Source organism: Malaclemys terrapin, chromosome 5 (assembly GCF_027887155.1).
Source record: "Malaclemys terrapin pileata isolate rMalTer1 chromosome 5, rMalTer1.hap1, whole genome shotgun sequence".
NCBI classification, from domain to species: domain Eukaryota; kingdom Metazoa; phylum Chordata; order Testudines; family Emydidae; genus Malaclemys; species Malaclemys terrapin.
In genome coordinates this window covers 114,798,453-114,810,745 of record NC_071509.1, presented here as the reverse complement: position 1 = coordinate 114,810,745, position 12,293 = coordinate 114,798,453, and the positions used below count along the sequence as shown (strand labels likewise).

At 38.3% G+C, this 12,293-nt stretch overlaps 1 protein-coding gene across 1 annotated transcript; it reads right to left on the bottom strand.

Moving 5' to 3' along the window:
* Positions 1-118: 118 nt before the first annotated feature.
* Positions 119-12,259, bottom strand: RRH (retinal pigment epithelium-derived rhodopsin homolog). Its single transcript, XM_054030370.1, has 7 exons — positions 12,073-12,259; positions 6,857-7,047; positions 5,386-5,485; positions 4,433-4,586; positions 3,881-4,049; positions 3,593-3,771; positions 119-1,714 (listed from the first exon to the last, which is right to left on the bottom strand). Exons 1-7 carry the CDS (start codon positions 12,209-12,211, stop codon positions 1,612-1,614), a joined length of 1,035 nt encoding a protein of 344 aa, XP_053886345.1. The 5' UTR covers positions 12,212-12,259; the 3' UTR covers positions 119-1,611.
* Between the last annotated feature and the right edge of the window lie 34 nt (positions 12,260-12,293).

Here is a 12,293-nt window from a genome sequence, read left to right as displayed (position 1 = left end):
ACAATTTTTTCAGGCTTTACCAAAAAGCTTAAATATGTTTAAATAATAGTTGAATTCTGAAAAGAATACAGATGACTTCATATAAAACTTAAATGTTAATAAAACAGTCAAAAAATAAACTAATTGTTGGTACTATCTACTGATTATCAATTGATAGCACCAAAAATATCACGTGAAGTGAAATCCCCTTAGATTGTGCTTTAAAATGTGTGTTCTTCATTCTTCCTTGAAACATGAGAATGTTTGCTTTTTAGAACAGATTAGCGGATCTTAGAACAAACTATATTCTCTCTCTTTATTTTATTGTTAGTGCAAGGTAAAGAGTTCAACATCCAACATCCAGCATTCCAACATCCAGCATTCTGTATCACTTTAAAAAAGACACAGGAACTGGGTAACAGGAAGTGAACCCAATATATTAAGTAGTGGTCGTTGGATGAAGCAGTTTTAGTTGAGGTCAACCTGAGTGTTGTTCATATTTTATATTACCAGTAGACAAGATATTTATTCTCCAAACATCAGAAATACCAATATCAAGTTAACTACCACCTACAATTGAATCTTTGAAAAGATATTCATCCCTTCAGCCCTGAATAAACTGATTCCCAAGATGGCCAATCCTAGGCATTCAAAAACCATGAGTCAGGCCTCAAAAATCATGAGATTATCTTAAAATAATAAATTTGGGGGTTTTTTACTTGCCTTTTGGTTTGAACTTTTAACATGTGCTTGGGTCACATTTTCAAGATTTTTCTCTGCAGTCACAAAGGTTAGAATCTTACTATTTTAAAAATGAAAGCTGAGATTCTCACATACTCACTTGGCTCCAGGAGCCAGAAAAACACCAAATACACCTCTACCCCAATATAACGCTGTCTTTGCCAAAAAGTCTTACTGCGTTATAGGTGAAACCGTGTTATATCGAACTTGCTTTGATCCACCGGAGTGCACAGCCCCGCCCCCTGGAGCACTGCTTTACTGCGTTATATCCGAATTTGTGTTATATCAGGTTGTGTTATATCGGGGTAGAGGCGTATCGCAAAACTGATAAAGAGAGTTGGCAACACTGGAGTTTAAATACACCTGCATACTACAGTACTCATAGAAGCAACCTTTTCAGGTCAGATCAATCTGCGTTTGAGATATGGAAGGGAATGCAGGATACAGTAGTACTGTGCCTGAAGTTTTGGGAACTGCTTTAGAGTTCAAAGGGGGAAATTACACATACCAAAAGAATTATCCATACACAACATTTATTTCTGTTACTGTAGCACAATTAAGCATGTCCTGCTTTATTCTCCCTCCCACACCATTTTATCCCACTATCCAAGAGTTGCAAAACACACTGAGCTTTCACGATCGCCTTTTGAGAGGGATAAGCATATTATGCCAATTGGCCTAGTCTTCAGTACTAAAATCTTGGGATTTTTAAAAAAAACTGTATTAAATATTATTGGAACAACGAGAAAAACAACTGGCATGTTGGACTGGATTATTATTACAGTGTGATACAAATTTAATTGTGGCCCAGGTTTGACCACTTTTTTCCATGTAGTGTACAAAACATATACTATAGGGTAAATAAAGTGGCAGTGCTTTCGAGCAGCCGCGTTATGTTAGCGTGCTTTGAGAGACACTCATTGGTAAGGCATTATTAATAGTTATCTCCTGCCGAGTCTGACATCGAACCATTGCCAGGATTGCTCTCCGGAACCTGCAATGTGAGGAGGGAAGTAAAAATTCAGATGATTAGAGGCATAGATAAAGAAGCAAAAACAGAGACAAATTAAGATCAAATTACTCAAATGTGCTATAACAATAAGGCTTATTATTTTCATAAAACTTTTAGAATTCAATTAGTCTCTAGTGTCTTCCTCTGCCAGTGTAAATCAAGAGGAACTCTGCTGAGGTCCATGGAATTGCATCAATGTGAAACTAGCATGAGTGGAATTTTGTTCGAGTGACTTTACAATCCATTTTTTTCAGGACAGTCTCATTTTTCAAGTGGTCTGTCTCAGAAATTTGGCTCCTTAAAATGGGATACCAAAATATCTCATTTTATCATCATCTCCTAAGTTCCCTGTAAGCTGCGCAGCCACCTATTTAGCACCACGCAGGCAGTCAAGGAACCCACCCGGGGACCTGCCCCCAACCTGCTGCAAGAGGGGCGCCCCTCCCCCGGCCCCAACTCAGCCTGCGGCCCAGACCTGCTGGGGTGGCTGGGGCAGCGCAGGCCGAGCCACAGCGGCAGCTGCCATCCCCCAGCCCAGACCTGCTGGGACCAGAGGAGGGGTGCCTATCCTGCAGCCCAAGTCCCACAGTTCCTGTGGCGGGGAGAGGCGCCTCTCCCTCCCAGCCCAGGTGCTGCTACAGGGAGACAGTCCTGGGGAGAGTCCTCTCTCCCCACCATAGCCCTGGAGAACCATCCTGCACCCCAAAGCTCATCACCTCCATATTGGTGCACATAACAAAATTCATTCTACACATGGGTGGGAAAAATTAGAGGGAACACTGGTCATCTCCCTAGCAGGAGGCACAGGTGCAAGCTCTAGGCCTTGATTTAACTTGGCCCTAGCCCCTAGGGAGAGCACCCACAGCAGCACCACCACCTGCGGTGCTTGGTGGACACCATGAGTCAGGCCAGCACAAGTTGGGCCTGTCAGCACAACTGCATGATAAAATGTAGGGAGATGAGTGGGTGAATGGAAGCATGCTGTGTGTAGTAAATGAGGGTCTAAGCAAAGGGCAGATCTAAACCAACAGAGTTGGAAAGAAGAGTCAGACCATATCAACTACTCAGCGGGAACAGTTCAGCTCATCTATATGGATGTCCCAGACCCTGCTTGCAGGTTGGGGAATGGGAAGGGAAGGATTCCTGTGTCCCCAACCTCTGTATACTTCTGAACCACAGGCAAAACCCTCTTGATTTTAGCTGTTTTTGTGAAACCAGGAATATGTCCGAAAATTATTATCTCAATTCAATATGATACCTATGCTCAAAACTGGTATAGTTTTATTTTGACAGAAGAGGAGCCAGCTGTGACTTGTAGGTTTGCTCTTAATCATCTCAAACCACTCCACTATGACACTGCCCAAGCCAAGCAATGATATCCATGGGAGTCACTAAAGCCCAGATCCTCCAAGGTATTTAGCCTCCTAACGTCAATGGAAGCTAGGAGGCTAAATACTTTGAGAATCTCTTGAGGCTAAGCAGCCATACGTTTTAGCCAGTTTAATTAAAAGCGGACAGTCCCAGATTCAGATAGGACTCAAATTTCATCCCGATCCCATCTTGGCAAAGGACATTATCTGAAATTGTTTTGCAAAATATTTTTATGAGGATACAACTGAAGATATCATGGAAATGTTGTCAGACACCTTCAGACATATATGGTGCAGACACTACCACCTATCTTTATTAAAACCTGTCCAAAAGATCATCGAACCCATCACAGATAATTCAGCACTGGTTTAACCTTTCCATCTTTGTTAAATATTTTGTCATATCTGACAGAAGGTCTTTCTGCACAACTAGGATGCGCAGTAATCATAAAGCAGATGGAGGTTGTTAATTTAAAAATGGGACACTTACTTTTTGTTTGCAATGACATAAATACAGGGGTTATAGAATGTGGAAGATTTTGCAAATAGAGGTGCTATGATGGCCATTGCAGGGGAAATCTTCTTTGGGTCTCCAAAGGAAGACCATAAGCATACAATGGAATATGGAGACCAAGCCACCAAAAACATCACAATCATCACAACAGACATCTGTAAAACAAGAAAAAAATGTTTGATAGACCAAACCATTTATATCTGCTTACCAATATCAAAATCAAACATTATATTTATTTAAGAATTAAGACCCCGCCCCCATCACCTTTGTTACATCTACTTGATCAGACCAGTCTATGTTGATGCTCTCCAGGCAGTTACTGGTAGTGTACTGCTTCATTGTGCGGGAAACATTGTAGTAACAGTAAAACATGACTGTTAAGGGCACGACAAAATTAACAGCAATTACAGTCATTGTATAAGAAACAAAGGACCTGTAAGCCAAAAAATAAATACAAGGTATTACAACTATGCAGCCATGAAAAATGACTGAAAAATGCATTGTTCCCTTATGTTTTAGTGTTAATAAAACAGTCAGAAAACACATTTTCAAAAGGTAAGTACAATTTCTTCAACTTGATAAGATTTATTAGGCTCAGTGACCCTTACACCTAGGATTCCTAATGCTTTCCAATGTCAAGAATTCTTACATCCTTTTTTGATTTATTATAGATTGCTTCAGTCTCTACTTCTGAACTGCCATTGTCTTTTAGAAGTTGCATGGCATGTTCTTAGGAGAAAACATTGACCACGGTGATGAATAAAAATAAGTGATGGTTCATATTTGAAAAGTAAAACAAAGTTTTTAAAATCTTACACATCATTTTTCCGCCAGTTTATCGTGCAGGTGGCTCCTGTTGGATCTGGGGCATAGCTAGCCCACCCTACAATAGGCATCAAGGCCCAAAAGACAGCATTTATCCAGGCAGCTAGGATCAGGGAAGTATAGTTGCGGGTAGTCATTCTTCTTCCTGTTACCAAGCAAAGATTTTTACATCAAACCACTCTATTCTTTTACTTCTCTCCAAGGTTTTATTTGAACCAAAAATGTTTCCAAGCAAGACAATTAGCATAGTAATTATAAATGATCCTTACAAGCACCTGGCACACTGCAGCACCCCCATTTTATTTAAGCTCTCCTATATCACAGATAAATGACATTTAAATACACCCAGAAGAGTTGGAATACATCTCTGCATTATCACACCTTCCCCCACACAAAGCTTAGCAATAATAGATGTTGGTGATGCCATATCAAAGAATTAAGAGAAAGAAAAAGAGCGGAGGGATGTAGGGAAAGTGAAAGAATTAACCATTATAATTTTTAAACCCATAATAAAGATCAAGAGAAAAATACAGTATAGAAAACAAACAATATTAAGAATACGCATCAGCTTCAATTAGTATTCTTAGTATTATTCAATTATTCACCTGAAGAAGAGCTCTGTGTGGCTCAAAAGCTTGTCGCTCTCACCAACAGAAGTGAATCCAATAAAATATATTAGCTAACCCATCTTGTCCCCCCTGCTTCAATTATTGTCAGGAAACATTCCACAAACAAAGGACTATGGCTTCCTTCTATATACATGCCTTTGTTAGCTATATATGGGATAGCTCACATAACCAATTACTGTAGAACTGTGCCCAAATTTTGGAAGTATGTTTCCACAAGAGGAAATAAAAGAACTTGCATAAAGGTTCATAGATGTCAACTAATAAATGATTTAAATGATCATTTTTGTGCAAGAGTTACATCCAAGAGTACAGTACCTATATCAGGCCTGCAGATTGTCAGGTAACGATCAATTGCAACAACTGTAAGCAACCCAATACTTGCCATTCCAAAAAAGATATTTAAGGCAGCATAGATCTGAAATTTAAAAAGATAACATGTCCATTTCACTTACTATTGCAAATGCTTTCAAAGGTTTGAGTCTTCTCCTGTGTCCTGAAGCTAAGTGTTATCATGAGTTGTATTCAATGCATTCTTCGATGACCAATTTGTTTAACAAACTATTAACAATTTGAGTTCGTTAAGTAAAATTAAACATGTTAAGATAAGTGTGCTTGCATATGCCCTCATAAATCCCATTGAGGAAGTTTGCCAAAAGCCACCATTTATTTTAACTCATGTTAAATAATGAATTTCATGATCCTGGGATGCAAAATTGTTTATTTTTTATCTAATGTTTTTGTTTCATATTGGGGAAACACAAACAACATTTTTCTTACTGCAGAAGTTATAACCAGATCAGTTTAGATCAAGTTGAGTTTGGAGTCCTAAAGATCCTAAGAACTCAAATTAAGGCACAGTGGAAACTCTCAGATCTGATCCCAAAAATATAAATAATCCTAGGTGCAATCAAATGAGAGCCCTGAATCGCTGGTGAATATTGGCTGAATTTTGAATTTGAAATTAAATCTGCAATCAGGCAAGTTGTGTGTGATTTCAGATCTTGTTGGGAGCATTCTGCTGTCCTGTTTAATTTTTACCAGACAAATATTTTCAGGGTGTATAATTAATATTACTGCTAAATACTCATTTCCTAGGTAAAAATCATATTTAATTAACTGCATGCATAGTCAGCAAAGATTATTACATTTCTGCTAATGATATAATGTTTTTTGGTGACAATTTTACATGAAGAGAGAAAAATTGTGCAAATTCTAAAATAAGATGGCCGTTTCTTTGAATACTTACCAAGATTTTCAAGATGACTACTGGTTATGCAAAAGTCCATTTTATGGGTACCTTAATAGACATGCCTCAAAAAGGCCTGATTTCTGAAAGTGCTAAGCTCCCACCCTCTGCCAATCAGATACTTTAAAGTGTATCAGTTTGACCATTCAAAGATTGAGGCACCCAAAATCACTGGTTACTTTGAAAATCTTGGTTATTGAGTGGTGAGAAGCATCCATGAATTCTACAATAAGTAATGGGATTTACTTTGTTATAGCTATTTTAATATTGTATATTTAACATCAATACAAATTTATGCTTCAATAACCTTCGAAAGTTTAAACAATGAAAATTAGCAATGAGTCCTAAGCAACTGCACAGATCCAAATACCACTGAATTTTAAGGAAGTTCAGATCCAGACCTGGACCCAAACTCTGCAGCTCAGACTCCTCTCTAAAGAGCATTAAAAATCAAAGGAAGGTATTTTTCATATATTCAGGTTTGTGTTTAATTCTTAGTACTTGTTTGGTCCCTGATTTAATATCAAAAATCTCAAATACCTGGCATCCGGTGTATCCAAATTTCCAGCTTCCATGTAGGTCTGAAGCAGCAGACATAGGATAACCAATGCCACTAACACCGATGTCGGTAAAAGCCAGGTTAATAATAATTGCATTTGTTGCTGTCCGAAGTTCCTTGTACTTAACAAAGATGCCTAACACAATTATGTTACTGAGAAGGCTTATTACCCCTGTGAAAACACAGAAAAAGGAAGCCTTACAAGTGGCAGAAATAACAACACAGTATAGGTCGTAACAAACCAAAATACATATTCATAATGAAATCTAAATATAGAATGGGTTTATTTTAATCTGCAAAGATCATATTTAAGAGAGAGCTTTCCTAATTTATAGACTCAAACTCTGATTCACCAAGGTCTAGAAGGAGATGATTAATTGTAAATACTAAAGGACATGCTTTAGTATCTTGCTGAATCAGGGCCTCGCTATCTCACAATGGGTATGGCAGGGATCCAGAATCTCTCAGACTAGAATCTTAAGAGCTCAGTCCTGCAGAGGTAGTGCTGAGCCCGCACTAGCACTGCTGAACCAGTGCAGTGTCATGATCCAGCAGAATTAAGTACACTGAAAGGAGTGGGTGCAGCAGGCTGGTTGGGCTGGCAAAAATGCTCTGGCATTGAGCAGCTGGCTGTGACACTGCTTCACAAGATCCACATAAAGGCTTCTGCTGTAAGCCCCTCACAGCAACTGCAGTAACTTGCTTTCTGCTAAGGACAGCTCTGCAGCAGAACTCTAAAATAATGAAAATGGCACAGGATTTGCATGTGCTAAATTATGAGCAAGCTAGAGTGCCTTGATCATCCGTCTCCATTCTAGGCACACCCACTTCCTCCCTGCTCATCAGTGCTCAGTTCATTGCGGGCATAAGAGTTTGCTCACATGGTTGAACATTGTATATATTCCACTCTGTTAAGTCCAGTCCTGCTTCCTTTGAGTTCTCCAATTGACTTCACTAGTAGTCCATGGTTGGACCCAATGTGAGGGCCATTCTGCACAGCAGCTTCGTGCTGAGCACTAGCCCTTATGCTGGAGACACTACTTTCAGTGTGCTCGGCATGCTATCTACAGGATCAATGGGAATGAAGTCTCCATTTTCTCCTCTCTCCATTAATGATTTCATTTAAAACAAAGCACCCTAATTTTTCCTATATTCACAACCAGTAGGGACAGCTTCACAATGAGCATCTGTGTATGGTTGTCTCATTGAATATACAGCCAGAGAAACTGAAACAATAGCACCTATAGAGTTCTGAATCTTAATGGAGTGTTAACTTTGAATCTTAATTACTAGTAATAAGGTGCTTGGCACACACAAGCATGCACATGAAATCAGGCCGAGTGAAAGCTCAATGCTATGCTGTTCAGACTGTGAAAGGCCCCGTTTCTCTTGGGTAGTGAGATAAGATCCAGTTCTTGGCTGTCAGTTACTACCCTCCTGGATCTCAGAGCAGATATAGTCCTGATCCTCCAATGCTGTACTTTTGAGTCTCTAATGTACTCTTCAACATTCCTGAACCCCAAGAGTTAATCCACTCACTGAAATCCTCACTTCCTCCTGCTGCTCCCTTCTGGACCCCAACACCAGTGTGATTTATGACCCCGTTGGCTCCCCTCAGTTCTGACAGACATTACTCAACTTCTGCTGACTCTGGCATACAGAAAGGAGAAACAAACTCTAGATTTTTAAATATTGAATACTGCTCCACTGTCTCTGCTCATGACAACGCAACAGTGGTCAACCAGTTCTCTGCTACTGGTTTACAGGAAGTATTGTGTATGTAGCAGAGAACAGATTAATTCTCTCACCAACAGAGGTAGTATAACTGTAAATGTTAATGGCTTCAAGCACCTCAGTTTATATGTACAACTCCCACTGGTGCTCAATAAGACATGCCCACAATGCACAACATGGGCAATATAGCTTTAAGTATACAAGTTACCTGTATAATGAGTAAACCGTTATGTCCACCTATATAGCCATGACACATATACAATTAATATGGAAACAGGAGAAAAACAGTAACAACTTACATATAGGGATAGCAGTGGTGAAATCCTGGAAAAGAGCCTCTAAAAACACAAGTACAATGCCAACATTTCAGTTCTTAAATGAAATGGCTAAATTCCATTTGTGTAAATCAGTGACATTTTATTATACGTGTGCCTCATTGTAGGAGTTCCACTGCAGTGTATCATTAATTAGTATTAATCACCTATATTACAGAAACTATCATATTTAAATCAAACACTTTAAACGCAAATGTAGCAAAGTCTCATTGATTTTTCAATTATATTTCATTCTTTTTATTATCACAAGCTGTTCAGAACATTAGCAGCTATCAGAGTGGGCATGTGTTCAGACAGGAAAAGTTTCCTATACAGCATGCGTTTAAATGAATAGAAGGTGCTGGGTGTACGTAACAGTACTGAGGCCACATATGTTTTGATGATTACCAATAGCAGGAATGGCACAGCAGCACAGACTATTAAAATGAAGGAAAAACTTCTCCAGATTCAGAAATAGCCATAAGGAGCCTCCACTTTGTTCTGTGAGAAGTCTCGGCATGAAAGGATTACAAATTCTCAGATTTCCTCAAATAAACCTTGTGATATTTGCCACAGTCAAGGTAACAGAGCCTTGTACATTCCTTGATCAAGAACAGCAAAAGGAGCTCCCCTTTCTTATTCTTCTTGCTAAAGGAGGGAAAGAAAATTAAGGCAGTCTCTTTAGGCAATAGAGCAGGACCCTGTTACTGTGAACTTAAGTAGAATGTAACTCCTGAATAGTTACAATGTTTTAACTACAAAGGGAGTTTGCAGCTTCAGTTAGTGATCCTTCACTTGTAATGAAGCTATTCTGTGACCATGAAACTTAAGATGGTTCCATTTCACCATTGTGAGCAAGCCACAGAGACATAAATGCTTTCAATGGTTTGAACATACCAGTGGTCAACATTAAAACAAAAAATAACTACACTGTAAACCAAGCTCTAGCAGTTATTTCCTTTTCAGAGCATGGCGAAATATCTGCTGATGCTGATACTGTAGCACAGTAAAAACAATGAGGAGTCTAACAGAGACTAACAAATTTGAGCATAAGCTTTCGTGGACTAAAACCCACTTAATCAGATGCATGGAGTGAAAAATACAGTAAGCAGTATTTATTACAGCACATGAAAAGATGGGAGTTGCCTTACCAAGTGGGGGGTCAGCTAATGAGGCCAATTCAATTAAGGAAGTGGCCTTTTCTCAACAGTTGACAAAAAGGGGTAAATATCAAGGGAGGGAAAATTACAAAAGTAATTGGCCTCATTAGTGTCTAAAGTGCCACAAGGACTCCTCTTGTTTTTGCTAATACAGACTAACACGGCTCCCCCAATGAAACCTGTAGCACAGTAGCTGTTGATAAATGTTGACTTAATGATGACCACTGTATCTGTATTTCCTTTGTATCTTCTCCATCTGCTAACTAATACAATGAGGTTAAAGTCTTCCATTGATGAGCTCTTCCTCTCATGGCAATGGAACTGAATTACTGACCAACATGTTCAAGTTGAGAATTTGTTAGAATGAGGTGTTCAGAAATGGACCAAACTAATTGGCACAAGTTCCTGCACTAAACCTAGGTTCATACTACAACTGCAATCATTGCTAGCACGGCTTCCCTAATCAACTAAGACAAAGTAACGAGAAAAAGAAAGAAAAGAAAAAGATTTTTCAGCTATAATTATTTCAGACCGTATTCGTAACAGTTAGTAAAACATTTTCAGACAGAAGTGTGAATATTGGGTAGACCATGTCCCTTTAACTCAAAACCCAGTACTGTAGGTTTACACAACTGGCAAATATATACATCAGACCCATTTGTAGAGCCCACATGTCAGTTGCCAGGTGAGAGAGAAAAAGGAAAGGTTTTTTCCCTTGCTAATCTCTGTATCTCCCCTGTTAATATTGCTCTTCATAAAATGGTCAAACTATTTGATAAACCAGACATTGATACAACCCTAATCCAGTCAATTTGAGTTAAATCAAAGTCTGAACAAATGACCTTCATTTCTGAGAGTGTCAATATTATCCATTTATCTGCAAATGATCTGATGGCACCAACGAGTAGAGTTTCAATATATTATTCAATAGATTATTATTGAATACAATAGATTCTTAGCAAAACTATAAGAAGAACTAAAAAAAACACATTAGAGCTGTTTGAAATATCAGCCTTGGTATAAAAAAAAAACGAAATGAGTTCATCTTAAAAACAGAAGTATTATTTGTCAAATACTATACAAAAAAGATTCACTGAGTAAAATTTGATCTTCATAATTAATGCACATAAACCATAAAATCTGAATAATTAGTTGAAAATTCTTCATAAACTAATTATAACTGAAAATAGTTGGAAAATGTGTGCCCAAAACATATGGTATTTCCTAACAAAATATTTATACCTAAAATGGCTTAATTTTTCAATTACATAGGCATAAAATAAACAGAGGCATATTTTTAAATATGCTAGATTGTAGAATGAAAGCATTTGTACTGAAATAAACAAATTTTCAAGAAAAGTTATTTCATATTTGAGAAGGATCTCAGCTTCTCTAACCCTTGTCCCAAAGCCCACTGCAATCAGTGGGAGTACACTGACTTTGGATCAGGCCCCCAACATGTGTGCTACTTTTCCTAAAATGCGTCATCAGTGAAACATACGACTGAAACGAGTGTCTGCTTGTCTCCCATCAATGAGCAGTCCCCTCCCTCTCAGTGACATTCCAACACTTCCGCTTACATCCCCCCCCACACACACACCCATGCACACTCTCAGACTACACATACATTGCTGTGAACATATGACAGATCAGGATAACTTCAAGCACATCACTGAAAAATGCAAAATGTTGCAACTTCTATTCTTATTCCTTTGGCAGAAATCTGCATTTTTTGCTAAAATCACATATAAGCAAAATACACTTTTTTAAATAATGCAACAAAGTCTTAAACTGTACACCTAATTTTAGAAGTTTCTACACATTTTAGTCATCCTGTTACTTATCTACTCATCTACCTTCAAGTTGAGAGACACTAGACCTTTTGCTTTTTGTATATAAAAGGCATTTCATTGGCATTTTGAACCAAAATGAATATTGAAGCCTAAATTCCCATGTAAAAAAAAAAAAATAACCCATCAACCTCCATACCTGCTGTTATTAAGTAAGCTGCGACTATATTGTGCTCAGTCTGTGAAAAGGCTGACTGAACTTCATTTTCGCTCTCTGAGGAGTTAGTTGAAACATTCCAAAACATTTTAGACTGAAGAAATTGGGGTATTCCCTCCATGTCAGTTCTTCAAGAGGACATACACAAAACACTCCAAGATCCTTTCATGCAAATTCTTTCATTATGAAACAGACTCATTGAA

Excerpts from the sequence above, each read along its gene's own strand:
- RRH (XM_054030370.1), bottom strand. The coding sequence starts at position 12,211 with ATGGAGGGAATACCCCAATTTCTTCAGTCTAAAATGTTTTGGAATGTT. Across the intron at positions 4,587-5,385 it reads AATCTGCAGGCCTGATATAG|GAAGAAGAATGACTACCCGC; the intron begins GTACTGTACTCT and ends GCTTGGTAACAG. Across the intron at positions 1,715-3,592 it reads TATGTCATTGCAAACAAAAA|GTTCCGGAGAGCAATCCTGG; the intron begins GTAAGTGTCCCA and ends CTCACATTGCAG.